Here is a 16,511-nt window from a genome sequence, read left to right on the forward strand (position 1 = left end):
TTAACAAGCTATAGTTCCCAGGAATTTTAGGGGAAGCCATGGCTGTTTAAAGTGGCATGATGGTGCTTTCAATGTATAAAAACTGATTTGAACCTCTTGGACAAGAAACCTGCATCCTCAAAAGACTGGACTTCTTCCAGTGAGGAAGATGGTGGGAAGATGTACTGGAAAGCATGGGAGAACTGTTGCTTAACACATCTCTGTCTAATATCCCCATAAACAAATCAGGGTGAATACACATTAAATCACCAGTGTTGTCTAATTTTTCTGCAAACAGGTTAGGCTGAATGCTCTTTAAGCAGGTCAACTGGAAGTAATCCCTTCTACATCCCACTGAACCTGTAATGTTGCCTCTTGCATTCTGCATTAAGTATTTGCTATCAAGATACAGAATCCTGTAAAACAAGGTTCCAAGAAGTCCAAGAGAGTTTAAAAGGAACAGAAACTGCCTACTTAAGTTAGCTGGAAAGGAGGAGTCAACAGATTGCAAAAGCATAAAGGTTGGGTTTCACTCTGCCAGGTACTTCCTTCTGCACACCACACCCATTTTATCAGTGTCTCTTAATGGAATACTGAAGCAAACGGCAGTATGTTAAAAGGAGAAGGCAACACCCTCCTGAAATGTGGTGGTTACATGCTGCTTTTCAAAGATCACCAGTGTTGGGATTATGTGTCTTCACCTGTTTCATGGCTTGGTGTGTGAGAGCAGGTAAGATAACCAATTAAAAGTTCTTCATGTATTTTTGTTATAAGGAAACGAAGGCATACATTTCAGACTTTCAGACGGTATTGTGTGAGTCATCATTCTCAGTGCCTGTCAGATTAATGTGACTCCTTCACAAACAGTACAAAGGTTATTCCTTCATTGTAAAACAAATAAAGGTGTCTTTGACCTCTGGACAAAAAAATGGCAGCTAGATTGACCTTGTGTGGCGAAAGAGAGGAAAAAATATAATCCCTTGCTGCTGAGATGTAATAGTGTAGCTCTACCGCTGAATATAGTGTATAGTAGAATGGACTGGCTCAGTGATAGAGTATGTGTGTTGCATGCAAATGTTTCCAGAATCAATCCCAGGCACCTACAGTTAAAAGGCTAGAAAGCTGTGGTCAGAAAAGACACCACTAAGCTGGATGGACCAGTGGTCTGACTCAGTATAAAGCAGATTCATACAATTTAAACATCTAAGACCTTGATTCTTCAGAGCATGCTTATTCAAAAATAAGTTCCACTGCATAGAATGGGAATTACTCTCAAACTATTCTCTCATATGAACACGCCCAGGCCCTGAGAACTTCAGGGGAAGCCCTTCTCTTGGTCCTGCCACTCTCACAGGGATGCTTGGTGGGGACCGGAGAGGGCCTTCTTAGTGGTTGCTCCCTGATTTGGAACTCTCTTTCCAGAGAAGTTAGACTGGCTGCCTCCTTGTTGTCCTTCCACTGGTAGGTGAAGACCTTTTGATTCAAACAGGCCCTTAGGAACTGACTGTTTTGAAGGAAAAAATTATTGCTGTGATTTTTTTTTATCATTGGTGCTTTTGTATTTTAAATACATTTTTAAATATTGTTTTAATTTGATTAGCATTTAATTGCTTTTTAATGATTATCCTAATATATTTTTATCTTTTTCTATTTTAACTGTGTTTTATATCTGCCTTGAGTCTGGGGAAAAGGCTGGAAACAAACGAAACAAACCTAGAACAGAAGCCTAAGTCATTATTAAAAAAATATTTACTTCTCACATTCAGACAGATCATAAATTATATCTGTATGAATATATGGGTGTCTCAGACACACAAAATGACAGAAGATCAATGTGAGATTTTGCATTGATGTTGACTGACACTGTGGAACAGTTTATGTTTGCTGTGTTACATTTAACACAGGCATCCCCAAACTCGGCCCTCCAGGTGTTTTGGGACTACAATCCCCATCATCCCTGACCACTGGTCCTGATAGCTAGGGATGATGGGAGTTGTAGTCCCAAAACATCTGGAGGGCTGAGTTTGGGGATGCCTAATTAACATATTCAAGTTGTATATGTCCAATGCATTTCTGTATTGTAGCAGTTACATTGTAGGTATTTTCAGCCTGCAGGCATTATTTTTGACATTATGACAGAAAGATATTAAAAGCAACCATTCTAACTGTAAAAATGCACACATTATATTAAAAGGACTAACACAAGTTAGAGATGGTGGAGTTTTCATTCTTTGTGATAGAGCTTGTTTGAATGACAGTAATTTGAATGCATTTTTAGGTACATAAGATGAGGAAGGTGTAAGCTTGTCATAATAGTAAAACTCATTGAAACATTTGCAAAAAAATAATAAAAATGGTTTGTTTAATCAGATGCAGCATTGTATTAAACAGAGCAGACTTGGACCAGCTAGCCCAGGTTCAAATTCTTTCTCATGTGAGCTATGATGTTTGCTGGGTGACCTTGGGTAAATTGCTGATTCTGATGCAGCAATAAACCACTAGCACATTTGCAAAGCTAAGCAGGGTCCAGTATGGTTTCAAATTGGATGGGAAACCATGTGTTGAGATGCCTGTATTGCAGGAGAATTGGACTAAATGACCCTCGAGGCCTCTTCCAATTCTACAATTCTATGAGGCCAAGCTCCATTGGGAAACTAAAACAGGATAGTAATGAAGTAAGTTTCCCTATACACTTTGTAGGTCGGTGAGGTAAATTGTGGTTTTAAAAAGCATTGTTTTAACTGATCAAGAGTTTTATTTCTCACTTATTTTATCTTTCAGATACAGGACAAGAATGCCCTAAATTTACTCATCTTAACTTAGGCAATGCTCTGATTGGTACAAATGTAAAAGTACAACTGCTTTTGCACACACGGAGAAACCAAAACTGTGCAGAGATTCTCAGTGAAAAAAATCTAATGGCTTCCACACATCTAAAGCTGACCAAGCAAACTATTATTATTATTCATGGTTACAGATTTACAGGTTCCCCACCAGTATGGATTGATGAAATTAAAGAGCTTCTGCTTAAAAAAGAAGACAGCAATGTCATAACGGTAGATTGGAATCGGGGTGCCACGACTGTGTATTATCCTACTGCTGTTAACAATGCCAAGGCAGTAGTAGGAATTTTGAAAAAACTTATTGACAAAATGCTGGTAAGGAAGCCATGGCACAACAGCCTACTTACCTCTATCTAATCCAGTATACTGTCTTATAAGGGTGACAGGACCTTGGTTAATTCTTGGTAAATGTACCTAGTATAAGGGTGTAATGAGATGTATGACTGTTCACTGTTTGCTTTGCTGTTCACATTATGCTTTTGTGTATTTGGAAAATATTCTTATTCAGAAAAATGTGTGAACTCACATGCAATGCAAACTAACACTGCAATAATTCCACGGTTGTATATGTGCCACAGACCCATGGCCAATCATACTTGCCCAGGATTTGTCAACACAGTAAAAAAAAATGTCTGTGCAGGATCTGCGTAGCTTTCACACTTTTTCATGACATGAAATTTCTTGCCCTCTAGGAAAAATGAAATGTGTGAAGTAGCCCTTAGAGCTGACGCTCATCAGCCACAGCAAACTAGCAGTGGCTGCTTTCATGATTGATGATGCAGTGGCTCCAAACTCCTGCTGAAGCATGCTGCTGAACTTGCTACCATGTGCAACACTGAACTTTCTTGTACTCTCCCACATTTTGATAGGTCTACAATTGCAAAAAAATAATCAAACCTGGACAGGCTGTAGCTCATTGGAAGAGCTTGACATACAAAGGGCCTCAAGTTCAATCTTTAGTATGTCCAGCTAGGGCAAGGAAAGACTTCTGCCCGAAATCCCAGAAAGCCACTGCATGTTAATGGAAATTGTAAACAATACAGAGCTAGTTCCCCAGGAAAAGGAACTGATTGTTAAACCACTCTGAAAATTGTAGCTCTCTTTCCTAACAACTCTCAGCCTCCTTAACAAGCTACAGCTCCCATAATTAATTGGTGGAAGCCATGGCTGTTTAAAGTGGTATCAAAGTGCTTTAAATATATGATGTGAATGTGGTCATAGTCTCCTTGTTCCCCTTGCTTAGCTGCACTGAAGAAAATGGTTGCCCATGCTATGTAGAAATAACCAGAAATATAGTCAATGTGGGTAAATATTGCCTAGTATTAAATATATGGCATTTTTGTATTGTTAAAGAGACAACAAAGATATTAATTATCTGTTACAAAGAACTTCCTTTTGAAGTTGCTAGAAAAATTGTTCCATGTCTCATCTCCTCTTGAAAAGCATTTGGACATCCAAAGCTGGAACATGGCCATTTAAGAAGGAAGAATAAAAGCTGGTTTGCCCTCTATGGTTCAAATTCCTACGGTATAACCTTCTATCCATACATTTTTACTGACAGGCAAATGGAGCGTCTCTTGACTCTCTTTATATGATTGGAGTAAGCCTTGGGGCTCATATAGCTGGATTTGTTGGGAAGGCATACAATGGCAAAATTCGCAGAATTACAGGTAAGTGTTAAAAACTTGGACATTCTGGTGTTTTATTCTGCATTCACATTCTTGTTTCCCTATGATGAATTATTCAATTTGTCATAGAAAGCAAACAAAGTCAAGCTGGTTTAGTCACCCGATATAAGGTACAGTGCCTAGGGTAGGTTTAAGTAAGTGACCATAGTCATGCACATAGCTGAAATTTGGAATTTGCTGTGGTCTGCTTCCACTCAAATACTATTTACAGATACGTATGTACATCCATCCGTGTGTGTGTGTGTGTGTGTGTGTGTGTGTACAATAAGCTAAAATTTTCATTTTTCATACCAGGTCTTGACCCAGCAGGACCATCATTTAGAGGAAAGCTGCCCAGTGAAAGATTGGATCACAGTGATGCTCAATTTGTTGATGTTATTCATACTGATACTGATGGTAATTATACCATTTTGGATTTCCGTTATCCTAATGGAGAATAATTACCTGCACCCCTAATCTGGTTGGCTGGGAGAAAAATAACTATTTCAAGTGTTCTGAAAGGCTTATACATAACCACAAAACAAAAGCAAAAACAGTTTTTTACTCTTTTGAAGCAATACTACTGGCTGGTCTTTAATACACACTAGTTCAAACTCAATTCATTCAGTAAGGAGAGCCTTCTGTGCTTTATGTCTGGTTCCCTGAACAATCTTAGAATTTATCAAGGCTGGCCCAATAATGGCATCTGGCAGGTCAGTATGTTTGGCTGAGGAAAGGGGCACCTGCTATTCCAGGGAAAACATGACCAGCCTTGGCCAATTTATAACCCACCTACTCACCCCATGCAAGATACCTATAGGATATTCTAGCCAAAGCATCGTTCACATAGTTGTCACACACTTGTCACTTAGTTATGTGTCACTGAGGCCTGGAAAATGTCTTGGTTCCAGTTTTTCTGAGCCTGCAGGAACATCCCTCCTCACCCTCAACTTCTGTGCATCCATTAGTTACATTTCCATAATATAATCTCATTGGTTGTTGTTATCTTTGTAAATATGAATAATAGTTCTCTTTTATTTGTCGTTTTGAACATTCTGACAAATGCATGAGAAAAATGTTATCATTTATTGTGAAATGACACCTGATTTTTCTTAGGTTTGGGTTTCAGGGAGCCTTTGGGAAACATCGATTTCTACCCAAATGGAGGAACAGATCAACCTGGATGCCCAAAAACAATATTCAGTGGTAAATACAGATAAATTAATTCTGATAGATAAAAACATCAGGAAGGATTATGCTCTGGAGCAGGCATCCCCAAACTGCGGCCCTCCAGATGTTTTGGCCTACAACTCCCATGATCCCTAGCTAACAGGACCAGTGGTCAGGGATGATGGGAATTGTAGTCCAAAACATCTGGAGGGCCGAAGTCTGGGGATGCCTGCTCTGGAGTCAACTGGGTTTTCACAAATCAACTGGCAAATATATTAGCATCATTTTGGCTTTACTCAAATAAATGTATTTCCTGGCAGGATGTCGGAATGGTCCTCCTGACTGATATTCTTTACATGCACCCTTGATGGCGTTATTCTCCCTTGCATGTTTTGCCTCAGCAGCAACTTCACTCTTTGTGGTCTTGAAATGCCTTTCTGTATGGAACCCTGGGACCACTCCTCCTTGCATCAGCTATCTCATATTCCTAGTTACTTTTGAGTTGGCTATTGTGTCCCATGATGGGAATCTGTGAAAGAACTGATTGTAGGAAAACACAAAACGATGCAAAAGTCAAACTCGCCACTTTAAAACATAATAGTGTTCAGCACATGTGCCACCACTATTTGACAGGCAGCCTTTTTTGGTAAGATTCACATTAATTTGGCAAGCTTTTATATATACTTAGATGACAACCTAGTCTTACACTGATAATCAGTGCTTTCTTCCCCTAACAAAATGTTTAGGGATACTCTCATTTTGACTCAAGAAAATCGCCATTTTATAGTTCAAATCGGGAGAAAATAAATACAGTAAATGGACAAAAGTACAAAGATTCACAAAATATTTAGGGGTATGTGTACCCCTGCACGCGCCCCCCCCCCAGAAAAAAACACACTGCTGATAATCTATAAAAGGAAAATATTAGTTGGACTTGAAATGTTGTTGCTTAATAATATTAGTATTGCTTTTATAAAACTAACATTGCATTGCTTCATTCATTCTTTCTTTTGTAATACTTTCTCTACTTTAAGGTGCTCAATATTTTAAATGTGATCATCAGAGATCTGTTTTCTTGTACATGGCATCCTTGAAACAGAATTGTAATGTAACTGGATACCCTTGTGACTCGTACGTAAATTTTAGGAATGGAAAATGCGTGCACTGTGAAGCTTTTCAGCCACTCCCATGTCCAGTTTTGGGTAAGAGTTATTAATTATCCTGCAAGTGGAAGCAGCATGCTATGGATAATTTCCTGGTTGTGCAATAATGAAGATACTGGCTGTGCACAGATAATTAAACATTAGCTTAATAAACCAGTTATATGCATGTATTTCATACACCTGCACAACACCCCTTGGCTTCTGCTTCGCTTCTGGTGCAAACCAAGGAATCAAACCAGGAATCAAACCATGTTACACATGAACCAGGAATTGCTGTTGATGTCTTCCAAATAGGTTTTAAGTTACCTTACTGAAACTGAATAAAAAAATTCCTTCAGTAGCACCTTAAAGACCAACTAAGTTTTTATTTTGGTATGAGCTTTCGTGTGCATGAACACTTCTTCAGGTATCTGAAGAAGTGTGCATGCACACGAAAGCTCATACCAAAATAAAAACTTAGTTGGTCTTTAAGGTGCTACTGAAGGAATTTTTTTATTTTGCTTCGACTCAGACCAGCACGGCTACCTACCTGTAAATAGAACTTACTGAAACTGACTTGTTTTGGGGCATGTTCTTGTCCTTATGGTTTGCACAAGACAAAAGAAAAGCAGTTAAGCCAACTAATTCAACGGAACTGAGGGCAATTGTGGCTACTCTCTGAGTATCTCTTCTTCACCACACTATCTTCTGCTTGGGCCACAAGCTTAGTAAATCAGTAAAGTAAGATGACTAATAGTGACATAAGACAGAAAGGAATGCACACGTATCTTATATTATAGCTTGAGTGACAAAGGAGCCAAAGTGTAATCCATTTTCCTGTGCATAAACCCACTGACTGTAATAGAACTCAGCGTGCATTACTTGAGTCTAAGTTCTTATGAGCTGATGTTAGTTTTGATTTCCCAGAACATTATATAACAAAAACCAATCTTCATGATTTTTATCTTTCCTTTGTTTGTTAATTTTCTGCTGAGCACATTCCAATTTGAATTTCAGGTTATTATGCTGATAAGTGGAAGGACCGTTTAATTGAAAAGAACCCTCCTGTGACAAGAGCTTACTTTGACACTTCAGACAAAGACCCATTCTGCAGTAAGTGATTAACCATTCTCTGTCCTCTTTCTCCAGTTTTCATTATCTAATAACATTATGAACAAACCGCTTTTTGCTGTACAGATAGCACAGCACATTCTTGATTAAACTTCGTTCTCTGTTGCTGTATTGTTTATGCTCAGAAGATCTACATGTAGGAAGGGGGGAAAGCCGAAGAAAGGAAATTATCTGGGCACCTGGTAAAAGATGACAAATGAGCTGGAAATGAGATTCAGCTGGATTTGCATTGGATAATCAGAAAAAAAAATATTTTAAGAATTACAAAGAAAGAGAAGAGAGTTAGCTAGGTGCTTGCTCCAATTCATTGCATCATGATTTGTATGTCAATGTGATTTTCAGATGCTCACATTTCTGTTGGTTTTAAAATTTGAGAATTTGATGTGTGTCAGCCAATCCTTGCATGCTATGTGGAGTCTGAAACAGGGATTAGGGGGCAATTACAATATCATCACCACAGTTTTACTTGTACATATGACCAGTGCTATTTTTCTAGAAAAAGAGGTGCCAAAGCTCACCACAAACTTCTCCCTTGTTCTCTTAGAATGGCAATGGCACCATTTACAATAAACAATAATGCATAGTAAGCATAAAACACCACCACATCATGAGCTGAATACTAGTAAACCAGTGATGGACAACCTTTTAAGCTTGGTGTGTCAAAAGTCACCAAAAAAAACGAGCATAACTCGGGTGGTGTGTCGCTTCAAGAAAAAAACCCATAGTTTCGCGATAAAATGTATAATTGGAATATATAACTGTATAATTGGAATATATAACTGTATTTAATAAACCAAAAACTAATCTGTCAGTCGGATCCTTTTTGGTCTTGATATTATTTAACTTGTGTGGGGTGCTGTGAACTAGCATATTATTTTACTGGGGAGGCAGGGGAAGCACACACCCCTCCAGTTTTAAACAGGTATTTTAAATACTTTCTTTTTCTGGAAGAGATGAGTAAAGGGGGGGTTGGGGGTTGGTAACAAAGGGGGGGTCTATGTATTAAAGGTGGGGGTGGGGTAATAATAATGATATAAAAGTGTTGATATGGGGGAAAGCAAAGGGGGTTTAAAAAAGTGAAACTGAAAAAGTAAGAATAAAAATAGGGATAAAAGTAACAATAATAATAGTAGCACAGGTAACAACAACAACAATAAAAATAAGATAAAATAGAAAAGAACGTGTTTGGAATGCTCTTTAAAGACTTGGTCAGCCTACCTCGCACACGCACATTTAAATAGTGGTGGTTTTCATTATGGGTTTTTGCACACAATGCGGGAACACAATGCAGAAATACGGGAAACGAGACTTCAGAATAATAAATAAGTCTGTGTTTGTGCGATATGGAAATATCCGTCGTGTATGCTGGGGGGGGGGGCACGGGAGACGCGGAATGCGTGATGTTTAGCAAAGGCGGCCTAACTGGGGTGAGCAGCAAGCGGGGGGGGGGAAGAAAAGGTTAGCATGGACCTTTTGTGCTAAGAGTAAGGCACGCTTGGCAAATCCACACCATGATCAACTCCTGCCTGAAAACCAATGTCCCCACTGTGGAAGGACATGTGGATCCAGAATTGGCCTCCACAGTCACTTACGGACCCATTGTTAAAACCATGTTTATGGAAGACAATCTTACTCAGCTACGAGTGATCGCCAAAGGAGGAGGAGGAGGAGGAGGACCTAGACCTAGACCTATTATTTCTCTCTTTTTCTTGGCAAACTTGATTGGTGTCTACACAACAAAGGGATTTTAATGACACTCAATAGTCTGGATTTTTTCCCCACCCATCAGAATCTGAGGGATGGACAGTTTGGAGATGGGGAGCTTGGTACAGAACAGATGGTTTTGAACTCTGGCTGAACTGGATGCAGCCTGGGGGTTGTAGAAGTTCATGTTGCTCTCTGGGAATTGAAGGCAAGATCAGTGGTTTGGATGCCTGCCACCGGACACTATTTGCTTCTACTATGCTATGTTTGCAGTGTATGTTTCCTTTACAAATATGCAAAGAGATCACAAATCTCAAGAGTGCTCTCAAACTGAAATCCCTGGCAATAGCACCACTTGGGGAAGGGCAGCCGAGGTTTTTTTTTTTTTTTTTTTTGCTGAGCACAATATTTTATTGCATTAATTTACCTTTCTTTCCTCTTCTCTCTTCAGTGTATCATTACTCTGTGGATATTATTACCTGGAACAGAAATAGTAGGAGAGGTTTCATAAAGATCAAAATAACAGATGGTGCTGGAAATACAGCGGAATCCAAAATTAATAGGTGGGTCTTATTTTAGTCGATCTTTTCTTTATAGAAGTCACTTCAGCCATAAGTATACCTAAGTCTCATGGAGATAAGTGATACTTATTTCTCAGTAAATTGCATTTGGAATGAAGTGCCAGTTTGAAGATAAATATATAGAAACATGGCAAAATACAAATAGTTGTGTCTGTTTTGTCTTTTAATCAGTGTGATGCAATGGCAAAAGTGCTGGCCTAAAGGAAAATAAGCATGTCTCATCAGTGTTGATGAGTTTGCCACCTGGCTTGGTTCCAACAAGTTAAATATGGCAGGTTCAAAGCTAGGAAATAATATCAGGCATATAAGCAGGGGCGTAGGGAGATAGGGGTGGTGGGGGCGGTGTGCCCTGAGCAACTCGATCCCAGGGGTGCCATCACCGCTGCCCACCCCACCCCCAAAACGTGCACCCCGCCCCACCCCAAAATGTGTGCCACATCACCACGCATGGCGCGCCCCACCCCCAAAATGTGCGCCACATCACTGGGGGCAGCGTGCCTGCTCTCCGCCCCCGGTGGCGGAGCATGAAGCCCCACCGCTGCATATAAGGAACACAAAGAACATAACTGGTGTTTTTCACTTATTGATTATGTGTGGATGAGAAAGCATGCATAGTTGAGAAAGAATATACAGGATGCTTGACATTTTCCCCACCTGCTGATGCCCCTCTGTTTTAAATGTCTTTCTTCACCATCACTCAGGCCAGGCTCACTTCCTGTTTTGAAGACTGGCTATTTTTGCTACCTGCCTGGGATTGCAAGAACAAGCAAGGATTATCAACTGGCAGACATGGGTGGCAGGCTGTGTTTGGTTTGCAGAGCCGCAAGTTGTAAAGACGTAGAATAGGTGTTGAACTAATAATGTGTCCTGATATCTCCTTAGCGGTGCAGCTACATTTCACCAATATAGACAAGCCCATTTGCTTGCTGGATTTTACGTGGATTTCAACAATGTATCCAAAATAGCATTGACATTTTCTACAAGGAATGTAATAGGCCGCAAGTACAAGCTTAGGATCCTCAAAATGAGTTTAAAGTCGCTTTCAGATCCCCAAAGGTAAGCATATAGTTTTTCTTGCAACTTAACAGAACTTGCATTGATTGCCTTATTTGGAAGCCTCTGTGTGGACATCTTTTTATGTATAGTCCTTAACATGACTACTAATAATGCCAGCCTTATAAACAAAGAACTGTAGCAGTTTGTATGAGATCTAACTTTGATTTCAGCAGCAGAATTATTCCTTTTATAATGCTCTTTAGCACATAGATCTTACGAGGATCAGGAGATGACTGAAAGATGGAGAAATTTTATACAAATGGGCCAGGGAATAAGTTATTGGGAGTATGTTGCACAATGGCAACAGGAGAATGTGACTATGACCTGATTGAACCTGGAGCTGAAATTTCAAAAAAGATAGCTGAGCAGCCCATTAAGGTCTTCTGCTCAATGACAGCATGGAGTAGGGGGTGCTGTAGAACAATGGCAGGGAACCTGCAGTCATCCAGATGTTATTGGACTCCAAACCCCATGAGCCCCAGTCAGGATGGCCTGTGGTCAGGGATGATGGGAGTTGTAGTCCAGCAGCACCCTGAGAACCACAGGTTCTTAAGTCCTGCAGTAGAGGGTGGTTAGGTAGTATGAGAATAGCATTGAAATGAATAGGCCCCATGCCACCAGAGTAGTATGTGCACATGCATGCACATGCATAACACCAAGCTAAAGACTGCAAGTGGTCAGTGAAAGTATTGCTGCATGCACCCCCATCTCTGAGTAGTGAGGGACTCTAGAGGTTCCAGCACTCACCTGGGGTTCCGTTTCCTTGGAATGAAGGATAGTGGATATCTGTTTTATTTGCACATATATTCGAGTGGAACACAGGATGGAAGGGCTCATTCAGCACAGCAAGGAAGTCAAGTCCTTCTCTCCAGTTTCCAGCCAAACTTGCACACTAACTCTGCTATTGTTCTCCTACTTACAATATGATGTTGCTGGAACCAAGTGAGGGGCTGGGGAAAGATGCTTACTCCCTCTTGAAGAACTTCACATCTCAGTTGTCTTCATAGCAACATGGGCCTGCTCTTTTAGATTCTAATCAGGGTGCTTAGCTGGCCCTAGCTGGGGTCATTAGCTTACGAAGAGTCTGGTTTGACCAGTTCAGCAGTTTCCTAGTCTACTGCGACCCCCATCTCACAAATTCTGCCTCACAGGCTTGTTTGGGACCTACCGGCATCATCCAAACCAACCACAAATCCTATTACAGTATGGTAGCATAAATAATACAAAAAGGGAAGATTTGTTTGTTAATGCTGTCTTGGGCCAGGGTTTCGTTCTAATCCTGACAGCCAGGCTCAGGCCATGGTAGGGGGAGCTGTGACTGCTCGAAAAATAATTTCCTTAGCCAATTACCTTTGCATTCTGCGCAGCATTTTGTATACTCCACTAGACTTGCTTTAGTCCTAACTATTACTTGCTTCAGGCATGAATTCATTGGCCACAATCCAGCAGAGAATTAGACATACCTAAATTCCATTCATTTCAGTGACACTTAAGTGTGCATAGCCAATGCATTGGATTGTGACCCCTAAGGTTTTAGTTCTGTATATGCTTCATATGGAAAGCAGTTGAACTTATTTATCAGTATATTATGTGCTTTGTATTGAGTGTGTGTTTTGTTGTTGCTGCTCATATACAATTATGCAAGTCTGGCTGGAATGACAATTGAATTATTACATTGCACAAAGTTCCTTATTACACAATCATAGGCTGTAATTGCATAATTGCGTCTTGCAGTTGGGTAAAATATGTGAAATTGATGTGAGCACACACATATGGCTTCTGTAGTTATTCATCATTACTGTAATTGCATAAACACTCAGAGATATGTTAAAAACAACAGTACTTAACCAAGCTCTAAATGTTAATTAAATTAGAACAAAAATAGATAAGGAATTGCACTGGCATGAAAGAATAATGCTCCAAAAATTATATTAATTTGTGATCTGCCAACAATATCAAGTACAAAGCGGAAAGGCACTGGAGGAACAGCTAACACAACCTCCCTCCCTCGCCACAACGTACCTGGAAAAATAGCCTTGAGGAAAGGGCCGTTAGGTCACATGACTCCTTTTTGTGTGTGCTTTGTGGAAGAGGCGTTTCCCCAAGAACACTTTGCTATGCAAATATTGGTGGGAAATGTTTGAGCTGACTATCAACACCTCAAAAAATAGTAGTGTGGATAAGCTTTCCAATTGTACAGTGCAGGTGCAGCATTATGTAAAAATCGATATATAAAACGACTCCCCCCTGTACATCCTTGTCATCTTGATTTGGCCCATTGGTGGTGTATTTAGGAGAACATTCCCAGGTGATCTTAAAAATCATGGTAGAGCACGGGGAGGGTTTTTTTTTTTGATACATGGCACTGTCATTCTGCATGCTGGCTGACCTTCTAGTGACCACTCAGAAGCTCAGTTTGAACACATGGGGGGTGGGGTCATTTGAGACTTTGAACCAACAGGTATCCATGAGAACTGACACCTTTAATTAGAAGAATAAAAGAAGGCTCAGATAAAGATTTTCGAAGCCCAGATGGCTTCTAAGTAGTTTGCAGGATTAAGAGCCTCCTAATACCACATACTGTATTGGGACGTGGGTTAAACCACAGAGCCTAGGGCTTGCCGATCAGAAGGTTGGCGGTTCGAATCCCCACGACGGGGTGAGCTTCCATTGCTTGGTCCCTGCTCCTGCTAACCTAGCAGTTGGAAAGCACGTCAAAGTGCAAGTAGATAAATAGGTTCCGCTCTGGCGGGAAGGTAAACGGGATTTCCGTGTGCTGCTCTGGTTCGCCAGAAGCAGCTTAGTCATGCTGGCCATATGACCCGGAAGCTGTATGCCGGCTCCCTCGGCCAATAAAGCGAGATGAGCGCCGCAACCCCAGAGTCATCTGTGACTGGACCTAATGGTCAGGGGTCCCTTTATCTTTACCTTTAATATCTCAGATATTATATGTAAAAGTGCTTTAAATAGGCAAGTGAGCATGCACTATATAATCTTCTAGCAGGTCTGTGTGTGGCATAGTATGGAAAGGGGAAGCAGAAGGGGAATCAATAGGAGCTGCATCCTATTAGAGGATTTGAAGGTGGCAATTTTGCAAATAGGGGGCCTGTGGTGCAAAAGGTGGACAACTGCTGAAGATAGGAAAGCAGTATGAGGGAAGGTTGCAATTAAGAAAGAGGAAGAAAGAGGTTGAAATATACCCAGTGTGAGATTGAACAAAGAGGAAGATATGAAGATGGCAAACAAAAAACTTTTGCAGAAGTCAAACACAGTGCCTAGCTGTTATGTGTCATCCCCATATATATGGTATAGGGAATTTTCTTGCCTTTCTGAGGCTGGAATGAAGACAGCTTCCAATTTAGTTATGGTATAGTAGTTGTATGGGTAAAGATCAGTGCATTTTTCAAAAGCATCTTCAAAACAAAACAAAACAGAATAGGTAGTCTTTCTATTGATAATATCACTTTTATCTCTACAGGATTCAGCTATGTAGGTTTGATTTTGTTCTGCTGGAAAATATTGAAATGACCTTCAGACCTATTCCATGCCATTGATACTGAAGTGTGAAACAATAGCATCTTTCAAACCCACCTGCGTGCATAAAGCACAGACAGCACCGAGAAGTGGCATAGAGCTAAACTTGCTCCCTTCAGGAAGGTTGAACTTTCAAAGACTTTGGCTCAGATTAAGGATCAGAGAACTGCTACAAGAAAATCAAATATTTTTGATGCATAAAGATGTGTTTGCTACCAGCAATCAATTTCTAATTAACAAGAAGAAAATGGACACTGTGAATCATATTCTGTGTAAACCTAGACTACTTTCTTGCACACAATGCTGCTGATGTCCCATTGAAATTATAATTTCATCCCTATGTGCATAGCAAAGTACATGAAAACATTGGGTTGTATCCAGCTAAGTTCTGCTCAGGGTGGATCCACTGAAACTAATGCACCATTCAATGAATTTCAGTGGGTCTTTTCTGAGTATGGCTAACATTGAATGGATTCCCCTTTTCCCCCACAATAAATTTCATGTTGGTAGAGGATGAGACTTTTAATCTCAGGGTTGAGCAAAAGATTCCTGCGTTGCAAGGGGTTGGACTATATGACCCTCGTAGTCACTTATAGCTCTACAATTCTATGATTCTGTGACTGTATGTTAGACAAATGTAACTGCTTTTACGGACAAATGTGGTACAGTAGTGCCAGAAAACAGGAAGATAAAATTGCTGAGATTATTCTTTGGGTCTGTGCATTATTGGAAAAGGCCTTGTTGGTGGAGAGGGCCACATTGTGCACATTGGAGCCCATAACCACACAAAAACCAGCTAAACTGAGACTATAAAATGGATCAAGTTGCTACTTTGGGATATTAGAAATGATCAAAACTAGACAAAGAAGCAAAAGTTTAGCCCCTTTCAGGTGTTCGAAACCCATAGATACGGAATGCATAAAGGTGCTATGTGGAATGCATGTGCTTGTCCTCTTCCCTAGGTGCCAGTGCACATGCCAGCTATAGGCTCTGGCTATTCACCCATCTGGAGGATATGTCCACTGTTCAAGGGTAGGAAACCTTTTCCAACCCGAGGGCCACAGGCAAGAGGAGGGTGCAGTGCAAGGCCAGTAAAAAGAGTGGTCTGGGAAGAGGGAATGTGTCCTGCAGGGAGTTCTAATGGCCAGGGAGAGAGGGGCCTGAAGTTCCCCTCCACTATATGTTCCACGTGTGCAGTTCATAAACAGGCATCTAACAGGGACTCATATATTCTTAAGCATGTGAACATTATTATTTTAATGTACATTTAATAAAGATGTGTTTATTTCAAGCGGTGTGCAAGTTGCTACTTAAAATGTGATACAGAATACATTTCTCTTGGGAACCTTTAATGGAGCACACGTGAAGTACATTTTTTCAGGCATGTGAAATTTTGGGAGTTGTAGTTTGTTTAAGGTGTTGAAAGTTGTTAGGAGGCCCATGTCCGTTTCCAACCCCCCACCCCACCCCAAGCTACCATTCCCAGAGTGGTTTAATAACGAATTCCTCTTCACAGGGAACTCTGGAAATCGTAGCTCTGTAAGGGGGATAGGGGCATCCCAAACTCTCAGCACCCTAAACAAATCACAGTTTGGGGGAAGTCATGACTTTTTAAAGTGGTAGAAAAATGCTTTAAAGATGTGGTATTGATATGACCATTAAACATTTGGTGTTGATTTAACCAGAGCCTCTGTAATGGTTGGT

The 16,511-nt window shown here is 40.4% G+C and overlaps 1 protein-coding gene across 2 annotated transcripts; it reads left to right on the forward strand.

Moving 5' to 3' along the window:
* The first annotated feature begins 460 nt into the window (after window positions 1-460).
* Window positions 461-16,096, forward strand: LIPI (lipase I). Of its 2 annotated transcripts, none has more exons than XM_035116146.3 (10): window positions 461-709; window positions 2,761-3,137; window positions 4,384-4,492; window positions 4,805-4,906; window positions 5,606-5,695; window positions 6,694-6,861; window positions 7,819-7,914; window positions 10,088-10,199; window positions 11,100-11,273; window positions 14,752-16,096. In XM_035116146.3, the coding sequence occupies exons 1-10, from the start codon at window positions 622-624 to the stop codon at window positions 14,825-14,827; spliced, it is 1,392 nt and encodes a 463-aa protein (XP_034972037.3). In that variant the 5' UTR covers window positions 461-621; the 3' UTR covers window positions 14,828-16,096. The 2 variants fall into 2 exon arrangements, with proteins under 2 accessions (XP_034972037.3, XP_088524113.1); XM_088667987.1 differs by having other exon boundaries at window positions 530-709; window positions 2,957-3,137.
* Window positions 16,097-16,511: the final 415 nt, after the last annotated feature.

This window comes from Zootoca vivipara, chromosome 4, assembly GCF_965207765.1.
Source record: "Zootoca vivipara chromosome 4, rZooViv2.hap1.1, whole genome shotgun sequence".
Taxonomy (NCBI): Eukaryota; Metazoa; Chordata; class Lepidosauria; order Squamata; family Lacertidae; genus Zootoca; species Zootoca vivipara.